Source organism: Haliotis rubra, unplaced genomic scaffold (genome assembly GCF_003918875.1).
Source record: "Haliotis rubra isolate DU_JTF1 unplaced genomic scaffold, ASM391887v1 Scf48, whole genome shotgun sequence".
Lineage (NCBI taxonomy): Eukaryota > Metazoa > Mollusca > Gastropoda > Lepetellida > Haliotidae > Haliotis > Haliotis rubra.
Window position 1 is genome coordinate 3,035,376 of NW_025767168.1, and position 17,125 is coordinate 3,052,500.

Genomic DNA, 17,125 nt, shown 5'->3' on the forward strand with positions numbered 1-17,125 from the left:
AAGTGTTGGTAGGTGGGTTGGTGTGTGGATTGTTTGGTGATTGAGTGATTGAGTAGAAGGGTTGTGGATGGTTGAGTGAGTGGATGAGTTGTGGATAGGTCTGTGAGGGGGTAAATTGGTGGATGGGTTAGGTTAAGGCTTGGGTGATGTCTATTTTCGGGGGGGTGTTCATAATATCCAAGATTTCTGCACATGATAGGAACACGTATGTCGAAAACATGGTTACAATGCGTGAAACCCCGCCTTGATATTGCTGGAATATTTCTAAAAGCGGCGTAAAACTAAAGTCACTCACTCATTTGGGCTGTCTTCATGCATTATGATTAAACACAGCACAATAAACAGAACAGTTAGAACTGTGGTGAGGAAATGTAACACAGCCCGATTTAACAAATATTTTATTACTTTCTTTCCGAACAGAGGCTGTATCTAGTTAAATTCACCACCGGTGTCTAACCGATTCACAGTGAACGGCTTAGTATTCAGTTGCCCGGGACCGGACTGACCCAGATACACAAGTGGCCCTGGTTCATTGTACACATTGGGATTCGGGACAAACACATTAACTGAAAACACCCAGTATTGTCATAAGACCAACTGAATCGGGAGGTCAGGGTTGGTGATCTAGTTGACAGCGTTTTACCACACCGCAACAACCTACGCGGATCGTTGCTCATTGTGTAAATATCGAGATCTGTTTTGCCCCTCCATATTTTAGAATTTAAAAATGTCGTACCGCTAGAAGTTGCAGTGGGCGTTAAATATGCTGCTTCTGCAAAACTTGAGCGAGTTTGCTGTTCGGTAACTGTGATTTGCTCTCTGCAGCTGAAATTTCCTCAGATATTATAACTAATTGTTTTCATCATGAGTCTTTGAATCCGGTTAATACACGACGACACTACTAACGATGATGATAATAATGGTTAAGGTAACTGCTTGGTTATTTAAATGTCGGTAACGAATAATGAGTGAGCGAGTGAGTTTTTAGCATTATTCAAGAAATATCACACCGTGGACACCAGAAATGGGCTTCACACATTGTACCCATGTGGGGAATCGAACCCGGGTCTTCGACGTGACGCGCGAACGCTTTAACCACTAGGCTACCCTACCCCACTGCCCCATAACCTTTAAGTCATCAGGCTAAAATTACGGTTACTTCATGCATAGTCATAGCATGATGACAAAATGAGTATGTTAAAATAGGCATGACGTTAGATATCTCCGGGACGAATGAAGGTGAGAGGACCAGAATGCAAACATCCAATGAAGCGGAAACAATGTACAAAACAAACGCTTGTGACCCAAACATATTGAAAAGTAATGTGACAATATATGTTTCAAATGTACACCAGAATAACCTTTGCAACATCAATAGGCCATTTGAAAGGCCATTTTTCATGCTGGATAGCATGCTAAAAGCGCACAGAATTACGACTATGTTAAGAATTGTGTATTAAGAGGCGTCAATAACAATAAGGCATCTTATATAGCGATAAACTCAACTCACCATGGGCATTACAACGTAATGGACATTATTACCCCGGATAGCTCAAGCTGCCTGTTAGGCACAAGAAGGGTAATAGTCATATAACTTATCCCACCGGGTACCCATTTTCTGCTGGGTGAACAAATACAATTTTGAACAAACTGACTTGAAACCACATGTGCCGTTGTGGGGCAGGACAGAAGTCTCATGAGTAAAACACGTTCACCTATTCAAGGACTCTCCAAGACCAACCTTGCTTAACCTCAGATTCCACCTGGACTGAGGCACAAAGGCCACACACCACCACAATAGATATAACCTAACCTAAATGCAAGTAAAATATCTTAATTAATTAATTTGTAGGATCATTTCTGGTGTGAAAGCAGAATCATTGGTATTCTCAGTTGTGTAAGATGTCATTGATCAAAGAGACTAAAATGCTTTCAATGAGATTGCAATAGTGATTGCTTTAAGATAAGGGACTCAGGTAATAAGTGAGAGTGCTTGTATGTCATAAGTCTTTTAAGGGGTTTTAGCTTTACATAAGGCTTGTTTGAATCTGTTGTGACTCAATAGCAAGAAACTACTGAACATTTTACAGCGGACTCATATTCATTTAAATCAACTCGTCTGAAAGCTTTCCAACGCTGACTATGTAACAGGTTTGGATCCCACAGATGAAAATAATGCATACGCGACCTCAGTTTTACTGGTTCATGTTGACATCAGGATCGGAATTTGGCCATGCAGGGAGCAAGATATCTCATCCCAGCGAGACGAGTGAAGAGACGATGTACGCAGAACATACTTTCATTCCCATATTTGGTGTTACAATCATGCGCATCGTTTCTGAGATGTTGATATTTAGACCCCATAGTTAAATGTGTGGAATCATGCTGGCCATTTGTTTTCACTTGTATATTTGGCTTTTCTGTATTTTCACAATTGCGTAGAAGGTACTTATTATCTACTTAGATGTACGTATGGTCTAAATAGTTGATACTTGTCCTAGACAGCGGCACGAATGCGCTTCCACAGTGAACTCACTCCAATACCATAGAACTGTACAATACCATATCAGTGAGACAACTAGCCATCGTACTGAATACTATTTTTCTTCAGCAAATTGGTGTCACCTTCTTCAGATGTATCCGATGGCTTCTCTTTGTCAGTACAAACCTGCAACAACTGCATTCAACAGTATTGAACCAGAATGTGTTTTACCCATAATGGCATGTGTCTTCCCACCCCTCCTCTTCTTTGACATTAGTTCAACTTGTTACTGTAAATGCATTTGCGAATCTGAAGAAAACAACATTTGCAAAATAATATAAGTGCATCTCCTGATTAAAGTATTGATTAATCATCATTACATTCAGAACTTGTTGACTCTTCATGGATAAAAAAAGACTCTTAACTTGAAACAGCAGTGTGCATGGGAGATTGTATAATGCAGGTATATGAACTTATAATGAAACGTCAGTAGCTTTTCTGTTTGGTAGAAATTTCCAAATTGTTTCCATGGAAACAAAAGACATTAAAACTGTAAAGTGACAAAGACGGAAAGGTAATATTTTGAGATTATAGCACATGTATATTGTCATGTAAACATTAGTCATTTGTTTAAGAGTTATGGATCGGAAACGAAGCGAAAAGTTTATAAAAGTACGTGGAAGTGATTTCCATGGAAACATAGATAATAAGAAAACAGATAATTCAGAAAACTTAGCAAACTGTACCAGACAGGCTGATGAGCAAAAGGTTTGCTCGAATTTGTTGAATAATGTTAAAATTATGGTCCGGAAATGACAGTATGTGCCAGTGTAATGTCGATGTTGAACAGTTACATCCGAATACTGCATTTCAAAATTGACAACATATTTGCGATTACAATTGGCAGGTGGGAGCTCACGATAAAGTGATTTGACTTATAACTGCAGTTCAATTGCTGTTTATTTGATCATTGTCACTACCTCACTATATTATTGTGTATAACGTTTGATTTAATTCAACATTTGACTTGCATGTGTTTGTGATAGATCCACCGACGGGGCAGAATACGCTCACTTTCGTGTTCTATGTTCTTGATACCATTCTGTTTCATAAAAATGAAACACCAAAGTGTCATAGGAATCATACGCACTAAAGGCGCTGCATGGAAAGACATGACAAAGTTCGCTGTTACCATCCTCTGAGAGTTTCGGATGGAAAAGTCAATCCTTGAAGAGAAAATACAAGACGACTTGTCGCTATTTATGAAAGCATTTGAGAAGGAGGAGGCAAATGATTTTGATTGTAAACGACTAGTCCACAATCCCACGTCCAACATTATTTCCGGAATTTGCTTCGGAAAGCATTATGAATACAATGATCCACAATTCACCAAGCTGTTAAAGGCAACAGAAGGGATTGTCGCTGACATAGGAACTGCTAACGCTCTGGGTGTGTTTCCAGCCGGGAGATTTCTTTACCTATAAACGCCTCATGAGAAACCTTCACATTCTGGAGAAAGAGGTAGCACTTAGCTCAACACATTGCGGAACACGTCAACGGATACGGCGAAGATGACGTTGAAGATTCCATCACAGCTGTTACAAAAGAGATGCGACACGGCAAGCAAGGCCAAACATTACGTGTTGGTGTTATGTATATTTTATCAATAAGAATGGAATAAATTGAGTAGAACATGAGGTAGATGTTCCCCTCAATATGAAAATGTGTCATAGGTAGTACATACCTTATTTGTCTGACATTGCCATCACTGTCTTTCAGTGAGTAATTTTCACCGACGTTTTGCCATCAAGAGGTGCCTCCGTTTTGCTTCCCTGGAAGTTTTTCTTGCAAGATGTAAAATCAGCTCGTATTGATACGGTCTAACATCCATGTCCAATATAACATCGGGAACATCTTTTACTGCTTCAGAATCCATGGTCACTGTAAAGTTGTCAGGTAAAGTCGAAGAGGAAGCCATCGACATTAGGCACATATGACGTCATGTCACGTGATACCCGCTACCAGGGAGACTATCCCTACCGCTACTGATCATTAACTGTTGAGTGTTTCCTTAATAGGCGAAAGTACGAGTGCTTTTTTACGCGTTTATTGCGATTTTACACATTTTGAGTTCAATTTTAATCATGGAAGGTAAATGCCTTTAGCAAACATTTTTATGGATGTGGAAAGGGTTTTGTCGCTTCTATTAGCCCTATGAAAGAAACATCTCCTTTAAATGTCTAACAAACGAAGGTCAGAATTTATACTGTTGGATGTATTGCAGCATAATACATTAATCGGACATATGTTGTGATGAAATAAGTTTTAATTCAATCACGAATGACTCTATATATTCGTTGTGTACATAAACATGGTTTTGCTTAGACCCATGCGAATCCATTAAGATAACATTACAGCACATGTGTCATATATATGGTAAGCGTAAACACCACTATGCGTAAGGATATCTGGGATTTTGTTAGGAGATTTGTGCACAGGAAGTTGGATCACAGGTCGAAACACATCATGATAAAACAAACAAATTTAACAAATATAGCGAACGAATATGCTATATTCCTCGTTAGGATGAGAAAGCCACAATAACTCGGTGCGCCTAGTGGCTGCAAGAGTTGTATACTCCCCAGGGAGTTGAGATTGATAATGCGATATGCCATTGAGATTGACATCCAATGATCGAGGGAAAAAACCCCAGCGCCTTGAGCATGCACTAGTGCGTGGATATGGGCGCTATATAAATACCCTATAATAAAATAATAAAATAATAATATGCAGTTCCAAATCTGCTGCCCAACTTTGACTCGTTGTGGCCAGATGTTGTTTCTGTATTCATAAATGGTTAAAATTTAACTAAAGTCTGAGGATCCTTACATGAGTTTGATATTATACATACTCCTGTGTCGTTGTGACCTTAGGTTGATCAAACCGTCCCGTGTGGGCGTCATGTGTTGCCGTGAGCCCACAGCTGCGCATTTAGACTAACGTTTAGTCCCTGAATACATATAATTGTGACAGTAGCAAATAAACCCATTTAAATTGAAAAGGAGCCCAAGTGAGACCAGTGAACCTGAGGAAATCTAGACTTGTTTCATTTAGGGCTTTAGCATTGCAGGGAGGGCTAAGCATTGGGGAAATAATATGGTTCAGGGACTGTGAGACAGACTACTGCGCATTGTGCTGAGTCAGGTACAAGCGATATAACCAGTCCTGTATTTGGCGAGAAGACATCGACATGGCAGGCTTCTTAAATTCAAGCACTGCTGCCGTTATGGCTTCTATCGCACTGCTGGTGGGGATGTTGATGTTTAATACATCTCTGATACTGGTGTTTGTTACTGTATTACTAATACTATGGCTGTCAACACGGCGTCCTGCTGGATTACCACCCGGACCCCAACTTCTACCACTGGTGGGCAACATTTTTTCAAATGGGCGACGATCCCCGAGTTACTTTTAGCAATCTGCGACGACAGTACGGCGACATCTTCAGCGTGTACATCTTCCACAAGCCGGTCATCGTCCTCAACGGCTACGATGTTATCAAGGAGGCCCTGGTCAAGAACGCCGACGTTTTTTTCAGACAGGGCTCATTCCTTTCTCACGGATGTTTTCAGTGGGGGCAAAGGTAGGTAACTGTTTATTTTGCATTAAGGAGTAGTTAATGTGTGTAGTTTTACGCTACCTTTGGCACAACTTTAGAAATGCCACGTCGGGAATAACTAGGATAATATTGTAGTTCTCACTGGCACTCTACTGATCCCGGTAAGGTCTGCACAATGGCGGCCTTCACTACTGGGCGATGCGCAATATGTTTACTACAGAAAAACCCGAGAACGGGTGCTTAGAATTATATCATTTTCATCTAAACTATAGCAAAGCATACGTCACTAGAATAACGCGAATCGTTACTTTTAGAGAATGAAAACTATTCTTAAGCAGTTTTGAGACACTCTCTGGTTAGAAAGGCGAAATGTAAACAATGACACACACACACACTTTTCAATACCGACATGTGCGTCGATAATTCGTGTCAGCTCGCCAGAAAGACCGCCCTCGTGCAGTCCTAACCAGGGCCACAGCATACCCCGGGAACAAGGCTTCAAATGACTGACTGACTGAGTTTGGTTTTACGCCGCTTTCAGCAATATTCCAACAACATCACGGCGGGGGACACCAGAAATGGGTTTCACACATTGTACCCATGTGGGATTCGAACCCGGGTCTATGGCGTGACGAGCCAACGCTTTAACCACTAGGCTACCCCACCGCCCCGGCTTCAAATGAAAGGTCAATGGAGGAAATGAGGTTAAAATGTTCGATAAACACAGTGGACATTTAAACATCTGCCAATGTTTGGAAAGGCCAAGTGACACTCATTGTATATTTCCATTATTGGCCAGAATAGCGTATGTGTCGTGACAACTTAGTAAGAACAGTGATTCATGAGAGCTTATAGACATATTTAATACGAGTATAATATATCGTTAACGTTGCAGTTTAATTTAACAGACCAGATTTGATATGCGAGCAAGCGAAATCGGATAAAGTATGTATGACGTCAAGGGTGAAAAAACAACGTTAATCTCTAAATGATAAGTGAACAAGTAGGTGTGGCGATACTCTGGGAATGTTGGTTTCATAAACAAGTTAGTTCACTGCTCGGAAAGTCGCCCGTATTCTATCTCTATGTGTGTGTGCGTGTGCGCGTGCGTGCGTGCATGCATGTATGAATGATGTACAAATAGGGGGGGTTATGTAGCACAGTGTAATTCTTGTTAAGAACTTAATCACTACCCAACCGCATTGAGATTTTTCAATGCAGTAAGAACGATATAGGCGAGTGTAGTGTGAACAAAGCCGTCCTCTATCATTTGATAAATGTGTCTTGAATAAATATCGCATTGGAGATGTCATTTAGCCTGTCTGGATTTAAGTCTGACATATTTAACTCGTAAATGCAGAAACATTATCGCCTTCTTCTGTTTCGTTTTCCAATGTTATATTCGCTCGTCAGTACTTCAAGCCTATAAAATCGTACATTATGCATTTTCTCACATTACAGTCTCCGAACACTCCGCTTATGCATCACTCCACCTTACGTTGCAGGGAGACTCAATGTGGCAGATTCAACTTTGTATTGTATATAGTTGTACATATAATAAACATGTGAATCTTTTAATATGTGTGTCATATCATGATGAGATATACAATCTCATTAAATAACCCAAGTGTAATCATTTTATCAATAATTTTATATTCAACATTTTATATCACACCTTTAGCCCTTCTAAACATCAATCTAATCTTAAATGTAATCTATTTCAACAATACTCATTTGCACTGCATGCTTTTCTCCCTGCAATCCCTTCTAAAGCTTGTCCCTTGCTCAGGCTAGTGTTTAATTTCTATTGTTCTCTGTTCAGCCAAGCGTATAAGGTATTAGGTATTTAAAGGTTAATTTCATCTAGTCTCTTGGTCAGTATCTTATGTGGTTGTCATCGCGCATGTTGCGGTTTAGTCTTTAGGATCAAGATCATGGTGATCTGGACTGTGTTTTTCCATGTATATAAGATGACGTAAACACCAGCAGTATCAGCTATGCATTGAATGCAGGAGCTCAGGTCATACCAACCTGGCTAAAGCTTTTGTTTATTACATTCTTGTAATAAAAGTCCATCCGCCTCACACCCCAGTGGCTTTGTGGTTCTTGTCACTACAATAACTACATCCTGACGCTGCTACATTTTGGAGCCCCCAGTGAGGATACATGGACAGGACACCGCCATAGAAGATCGGCCTACGTCAGCCACAGCAGATACAGCTACGACTACGATAGCCATAGACAAAGACGACAACGCCCATAACGTATTATCATCGTTCGGTGAATAGACTCTGAGATTGTTTTCATGTTGACGTGTGTGTATACGCATCATGGTGTGTGACCTCAACATATGGACACTTGTGTGACCTCAACATATGGACACTTGTGTGACCTCAACATATGGACACTTGTGTGACCTCAACATATGGACACTTGTGTGACCTTAACATATGGACACTTGTGTGACCTTGACCTCCTGTGAAGTTCGGCCAGCTGCAGTTAATGTGATTTCATGCTATCCATGTATTGAATATTATTTCTGCATTTGTATATGATGATGCCTTAATTTCATTAACTTGTGGGTACCCTTTAGTTTATTGCTCCGGAGCTAGTATATTATGTAATTTAAGTGTTTATATTCTACTGTGAATTTGTTTGTGTTGTCTTCAGTTAAGCATTAGTTAAGATTAGTTACTTTATTTAGTTGCATAAATTAATTATTAGTATCAGTTACACATCTGCTCTATACAACCAAGATGTGTTTGTGTGTGTGAGTGTGTATTAGTTAGTGTTAGGTAATTAGTAATACTTTAGTAATCGGTAATTAGTTTAGTTTAGTTTAGTTTAGTTTACTTTAAGTTCCATATCTTAATAAACCTGTAGGTTTAGTTTGTTTTAGTTGGTTGTGTTCATAGTTTAGTGTTTTAGTATGTAGGTTCTCTTTGTGGTTTAGTTGTAGGGTTTTCTTTGCGTTCATTTATCCCTTTGGTTATTTTGTTCAGGTAATTAAGGGTTGTATTTCATTGTTCGCTTCTCATATCTTCATTTCATATTGCTTGGTGCTATTCTCTCTTTATGTAGCGTATCATATTTATAAGCCCCTGCGCGCGTACACCTGCACTTTACTTACCTGCATTAGTTTATTATCTAAACACAAATTAAAGGTAACTCTAAACATGTAATTTATTTAAACTTATATTCGTTAAGGGTAAACTCCCATACCATTTACGTAAATCAATGTAAACATTCATTAAATCCTACATCTAACGTATTCTCGCGTGCTTCACTGTGTCCTTTGAAATCTGTTTTGTTACAAATTCTTCACGGATTTACAGTCACCAGTGTCGCGTGTTGTGTATTTCTCGCGGATTTCGTGTTTCATCTACTCATCAAGTTTTCTAGGTCGTGTATTACTCAGTTGTATATTCATATTTATTCTCCAACATGGCTGAAGCGGAAATGTCAGAAGAGGAGGTCAAACAACTTGTTTTGTCACTGAAGAAGTTGGATTTGAAACCCAAAGCTGATACACCTCAGGATCTCTTAGCGTGGATCTCATCAGTTAGCAAGTCGACTCAGGAACATAAACCCTCTATTCCACCCACAGTTACACTAGCTAAGACGCCACAGCTTCCATACTTCTCGGGAGACAGGAAAGGAGACGTCGACTTCGACCAGTGGAAACATGAATACACATGTCTCTGTACAAGATATTCGGAGCAAGATGTCATGGACGCCGTACACAAATCACTTCGTGGGAAGGCAGCAAGAGTCGCCATGCACATTGATAAGGATGCTCCATTGGACTCTCTCATCACCAAGCTGGACAGTGTCTTCGGGATGGTGCACACAGAACACAACATCATGGCCGAGTTCTATACTGCCAGGCAAGGAGAAGAGGAATCAGTTGCCGATTGGGAATGTAGACTTGAGGACGTCTTGGATCAAGCCATCATGTTAGGAAAGGTGAAGCCAGGAGAAAGGGATGTCTTACTTCGCGACACTTTGTGGACTGGGCTTCGCTTGGACCTGAAGGACATGTCAAGTCATAGATATGATCAGGGAGGATCACTGGAAGTTTTTCTCAAGTACCTACGACAACTAGAACAGGATCTGCTACAGAGGCAACCAACAGCCAGGAGGTCTGCGACTAGTAAGTCGTCTGTAACTAAGGAGCAGTCGGAACTACAAGAGATCAAGGGCATGCTCAAGTCAATGTCAACTGAGATTAACAAGCTCAAGGAACAAGTCAAACATGAGAGACCGCAAGTCACAGAACAAGGTCAATATAACCAATGGAGTCAAGGCCATAATCAAGGTCAAGGTCAGGAGTATGGTTACTTGCCACCCAGGAACTGGACACGCCCACCAAGGCCAAGAGGGAACAAGCCTTTCTGTCAAGGTCGAGGACGAGGCAACCCTACAGGTCGTGGAGATCCGGGATGGTTCCAAGGAGCTCAGGCCATGGATGACATTCCTAGATGTTTCCGATGTGGACAGCCAGGTCACATTCAGCGTGGATGTCGTGCACCACTTCCGGGCCAGGGAAACCTGCAGGGGCCTATGGGGAGGGGCGGACCATGGGCCTAGGATACAAGGTCAACACCCATCAACAGTTAGTGTCCGAGTTGGTAGGCGAACCAACTGAAACCAGCATTATTGTTAATGGAATCAAGACCAAGGCTTTGCTTGACACTGGAGCTACGATCTCATCTATAGCTGAGGCATATTATCGACAGAACTTTCCTGATGTTCACCTAGAACCACTGAAGCAGCTTCTTCATGTCGAGTGCGCGGATGGAGAACTTCTACATTACAGTGGCGTCATTGTTGTTGATATAGAGGGATCTGGGAGTGCATCTACCAAGGTACAGAGTATGCTACTTGTTGTGCCAGACAGCCAGTACAACAACACAGTACCTATCACACTTGGGACCAACATCTTATCCATATACCTTAACCAGTGTCAGGACAAATTTGGACCAAGGTTTCTCCAGCAAGCAAATCTCCATACACCGTGGTATTTAGCCTTCAGGAGTATAGTGCTAAGAGAGAAAGAATTAGCCAAGAGGAACTACTCTATCGGTAAAGTTAGGAGCCAAGAGTCTGCTCGCAAGATAATCCCTGCCAACTCGGAGATTCATATCTCAGGTTATGTTGACCAGCCCCTACCATATCATGCTACTCATGTCATAGTTCATCCCACTACTGGATCACAGATACCAGATGACCTTGACATCACGCCCACATTTGTCTCATACGATGGAAGTGGTCAGAAGCTTCATGTCGACGTACATGTATCTAACCTCACTACAAGAGCTATCAGCATTCCTTGCCACGCAATACTCTGTGAATTGCAAGTTGTCAAGTTGGAGGATGTACCAAGCTCTGCTTCCACTCAGGACTCTAGTGTACTTGACCTCATGGACTTCAACGAGTCTGCTGTCTCAAGTGAGGAACTAGCACAAGGGAGACAAGTCATCACTGACTACTTGGATATCTTCTCTACCGGCGACACAGACCTAGGCCACACAGAAGCAGTCAGACACAGGATTGACCTCAAGGATGACATCCCATTCAAGCAACGTTACCGGCGCATACCACCCGCCATGTACGAAGAAGTCAAGGAGCACCTTAACCAACTTCTACTCTGCGGTGTCATCAGGCGTTCACGTTCCCCATGGTCATCCAACGTTGTCCTAGTTAAAAGAAAACAGGGAAACTGCGTCTATGTGTGGATTTTCGCCAGCTCAACCAGCAAACTATTAAGGACAACCACGCAATTCCAAGGATTGAGGAGATGTTTGAGGCACTCTCTGGATCTCGGTATTACACTACGCTGGATATGAAGTCTGGGTATCACCAAGTGGAAATCGAAGAGACTCATAAGGAAAGAACCGCTTTCACAGTTGGACCCCTAGGCTTCTATGAGTACAACAGAATGCCCTTTGGACTTTGTAACAGCCCAGCCACGTATCAACGGCTCATGAACGAGTGTTTTGAGGGACTTCACCTGAAAATCTGCCTCATCTACCTAGACGATATTATCATCTTCTCATCATCATTTGAAGAGCAGCTGGATAGACTGAAGCAGGTATTTCAGCGAATTAGAGAAACTGGCCTCAAGCTCTCTCCTGACAAGTGTTCCTTCTTCAAGAAGAAAATCAAGTTCCTTGGCCACATCGTTTCAGAGGAAGGTATTATGGCGGATCCAGACAAGGTCGAGAGAGTACTGAATTGGCCACGACCATCAAGTCCAACAGAAGTACGACAGTTCCTTGGTTTTGCGGGCTACTACCGAAAATTTGTAAAAGACTTCGCCAAGATAACCAAGCCACTCTCAGCACTGATGCCTCATGGGAAATCCAAGAAATCAAAGAAACCTTCAGGGGAACCATGGCACTGGGGGGAGGAACAAGAGCAAGCTTTCAACCATCTAAAAGAAATGCTAACTTCACCGCCAGTCTTAGCGTACCCTAACTACGGGACACCATTTGAACTTCACACAGATGCCAGTGGAAAGGGAATCGGCGCTGTACTGTATCAGGAACAGAATGGTGTCAAGAAGGTAATCAGCTATGCAAGTCGAGGACTAGGGAAGTCTGAAAGAAACTACTCGGCACATCGCCTTGAATTCCTTGCACTCAAGTGGGCCGTATGTGAGAAGTTCCACGACTACCTGTATGGAGCAAAGTTTACTGTTCTCACAGACAACAACCCACTGACTTACGTCCTTACAAGTGCCAAGTTGGATGCCACAGGCCACAGATGGCTAGCAGCACTTGGAGCCTATGACTTCAACATATTCTACAGACCGGGATTGAAGAACACGGATGCGGATACTTTGTCAAGGCTCCCAGAATACCAGCAGCTTTCCTCGGAACAGCTATCCATGGACTCAGTCAAGGCAATCTGTGGAGTTATTCATGCCCAGCCTTACGTGGAATCACTCTGCCTCTCAGCAGCATCGGTTGACGAAGAGATGTCCACCAAGTCAACAGATCTGAAAGGAATGACTGAGAGGGATTGGCGCATGGCCCAAGCCGAAGACTCTACTCTTAAGCCATGGATCCAAGCTGTCAGGATGAAGAGGAAGCCACACAGACAGGAATTTCCGAGCACGATGGCCAACACATCACTATTCAGGTCCTTCAACTCACTTGTACTCGAAAAAGGAATCCTACATCGGCGAATCAACATGGATGGAGAGACAAAATTACAACTTGTACTTCCATCAAGGTTCATCCATGATGCACTGCAAGGCCTTCATAACGCCGTGGGACACCCAGGACGTGACAGAACTCTCTCACTGCTCAGGGACCGTTTCTACTGGCCAGGAATGCAAGCGGACACAGAAGACTGGATAAGAACCTGCAACAGATGCTTGAGGAGGAAGACACCAACCAACATCCGAGCTCCGTTAGTCTCCATCACTACCTCACAGCCTTTGGAATTAGTCTGCATGGACTTCCTTACGTTGGAGACTTCCAAGGATGGATTCCAACACATCCTAGTGATCACAGACCACTTTACAAGATATGCTTTGGCTGTCCCCACTAAGAATACAACTGCCAAGACCACAGCCGACGCATTTTACAAGCACTTCGTGATGCATTATGGTATGCCCATGAGGATCCACAGTGACCAAGGAGCCAACTTCATGAGCAGGATGATGAAAGAGCTCTGTGCTACACTCGGAATCGCCCAATCAAGGACTACTCCCTACCATCCTATGGGGAACGGCATGACCGAGCGTTACAACAGAACCTTGCTCAACATGTTGGGAACCCTCAAGCCAGAACAGAAACAAGACTGGAAATCATTTGTTGCACCTCTCGTCCATGCCTACAATGCCACAAGACATGAGTCCACGGGCTACTCCCCTTTCTATCTCATGTTCGGAAGGGAACCCAGACTACCAATTGATCTTGCCTTCGGAATAGAGCTAAACATGGAACATAACAGTTTGACCTCCTACGTTCAGGCTCTAAGGACAAGACTGGAGGAGTCCTACAAAATTGCAACCAGAGCATCTAAGGATTCCCAGGAGCATCAGAAGGCAGGTTATGATGTCAAGGTCAGGGGAGCTACATTACAGCCTGGAGAGCATGTTCTGGTGAAGATCCTAGCTTTCGATGGCAAGCACAAACTTTCTGATAAGTGGGAAGAGGAGCCGTACATCGTTGTTTCTCAGCCTAACACGGACATCCCGGTGTTTGTTGTGAAGAAAGAACGAGGGGAAGGAAGGTCTCGGACCCTACACCGGAACCTGCTTCTACCCATCGGATCTTTGCCAGACGACTCTCAGAAGACCAAGCCTGTACCACCTAAACCAAAGCCAAGAAAAAGGTCGGCCAGGACAGTCACAGAACCAACGGAAACTAATGTGTCGGAGGAGGACGAAATAAGGTCAATTTCAAGCCTTCTAGTAGAACTTCCTACAGAGCCTGATGATTCCACAGTTGTCAGCGCACAATCTATGGAAGAGGATTCCATCTCCCAGTTGGATGGTGACGATCTGAAGACTGAGGAGATGGGCAGCGCATCTTCTGATGGTGACGGCCATCAGCCGGGGACCAGTGACGATCCCAGCACAGAGGATGTATCTGTCAAGGAAGAAATGCTTGAGGATGAAGCAGAACTTCAGTTAGAGCCGAATCCAGAGGACCTAGCAGGAGAAGCCAGAACTCCTGACTCGCCTCCAGTCCGAACCAGACCTACACCTAAACCACCACCAAGGACTTCACGTCGTGAGAGGAGACCACCGGAATGGCAGCGCTCAGGGGATTACGTCATGAGCCAGACGACAATCAACGACTGGGACGATAGATCTGACCTAGTAGAGCGCTTGGCCTCAGCAGGTGTGTTCGAGCAATTTGGTGGTGCTATGTCACAGTTTGTTGTGAACCTTCTTCACTCAAGTAAATGACGAGGACGTCATTTGTGTGGAGGGGGAAGTATGTGGCAGATTCAACTTTGTATTGTATATAGTTGTACATATAATAAACATGTGAATCTTTTAATATGTGTGTCATATCATGATGAGATATACAATCTCATTAATTAACCCAAGTGTAATCATTTTATCAATAATTTTATATTCAACATTTTATATCACACCTTTAGCCCTTCTAAACATCAATCTAATCTTAAATGTAATCTATTTCAGCAATACTCATTTGCACTGCATGCTTTTCTCCCTGCAATCCCTTCTAAAGCTTGTCCCTTGCTCAGGCTAGTGTTTAATTTCTATTGTTCTCTGTTCAGCCAAGCGTATAAGGTATTAGGTATTTAAAGGTTAATTTCATCTAGTCTCTTGGTCAGTATCTTATGTGGTTGTCATCGCGCATGTTGCGGTTTAGTCTTTAGGATCAAGATCACCATGATCTGGCAGTATAGAACTCGGCCATGATGTTGTGTTCTGTGTGCACCATCCCGAAGACACTGTCCAGCTTGGTGATGAGAGAGTCCAATGGAGCATCCTTATCAATGTGCATGGCGACTCTTGCTGCCTTCCCACGAAGTGATTTGTGTACGGCGTCCATGACATCTTGCTCCGAATATCTTGTACAGAGACATGTGTATTCATGTTTCCACTGGTCGAAGTCGACGTCTCCTTTCCTGTCTCCCGAGAAGTATGGAAGCTGTGGCGTCTTAGCTAGTGTAACTGTGGGTGGAATAGAGGGTTTATGTTCCTGAGTCGACTTGCTAACTGATGAGATCCACGCTAAGAGATCCTGAGGTGTATCAGCTTTGGGTTTCAAATCCAACTTCTTCAGTGACAAAACAAGTTGTTTGACCTCCTCTTCTGACATTTCCGCTTCAGCCATGTTGGAGAATAAATATGAATATACAACTGAGTAATACACGACCTAGAAAACTTGATGAGTAGATGAAACACGAAATCCGCGAGAAATACACAACACGCGACACTGGTGACTGTAAATCCGTGAAGAATTTGTAACAAAACAGATTTCAAAGCACACAGTGAAGCACGCGAGAATACGTTAGATGTAGGATTTAATGAATGTTTACATTGATTTACGTAAATGGTATGGGAGTTTACCCTTAACGAATATAAGTTTAAATAAATTACATGTTTAGAGTTACCTTTAATTTGTGTTTAGATAATAAACTAATGCAGGTAAGTAAAGTGCAGGTGTACGCGCGCAGGGGCTTATAAATATGATACGCTACATAAAGAGAGAATAGCACCAAGCAATATGAAATGAAGATATGAGAAGCGAACAATGAAATACAACCCTTAATTACCTGAACAAAATAACCAAAGGGATAAATGAACGCAAAGAAAACCCTACAACTAAACCACAAAGAGAACCTACATACTAAAACACTAAACTATGAACACAACCAACTAAAACAAACTAAACCTACAGGTTTATTAAGATATGGAACTTAAAGTAAACTAAACTAAACTAAACTAAACTAATTACCGATTACTAAAGTATTACTAATTACCTAACACTAACTAATACACACTCACACACACAAACACATCTTGGTTGTATAGAGCAGATGTGTAACTGATACTAATAATTAATTTATGCAACTAAATAAAGTAACTAATCTTAACTAATGCTTAACTGAAGACAACACAAACAAATTCACAGTAGAATATAAACACTTAAATTACATAATATACTAGCTCCGGAGCAATAAACTAAAGGGGTACCCACAAGTTAATGAAATTAAGGCATCATCATATACAAATGCAGAAATAATATTCAATACATGGATAGCATGAAATCACATTAACTGCAGCTGGCCGAACTTCACAGGGAGGTCAAGGTCACACAAGTGTCCATATGTTAAGGTCACACAAGTGTCCATATGTTGAGGTCACACAAGTGTCCATATGTTGAGGTCACACAAGTGTCCATATGTTGAGGTCACACAAGTGTCCATATGTTGAGGTCACACACCATGATGCGTATACACACACGTCAACATGAAAACAATCTCAGAGTCTATTCACCGAACGATGATAATACGTTATGGGCGTT

The 17,125-nt window shown here is 42.1% G+C and overlaps 1 protein-coding gene across 1 annotated transcript in view; it reads left to right on the top strand.

Annotated features, from left to right (window-relative positions):
• The first annotated feature begins 5,685 nt into the window (after positions 1-5,685).
• Positions 5,686-17,125, top strand: part of LOC124291034 (cytochrome P450 2C15-like) — a 21,938-nt gene continuing 10,498 nt past the window's right edge. Inside the window, exon 1 of the mRNA XM_046727934.1 lies at positions 5,686-6,125. Coding sequence (XP_046583890.1) covers positions 5,852-6,125 — 274 coding nt within the window. The 5' untranslated portion in view covers positions 5,686-5,851. The remainder of the gene's footprint in view (positions 6,126-17,125) is intronic.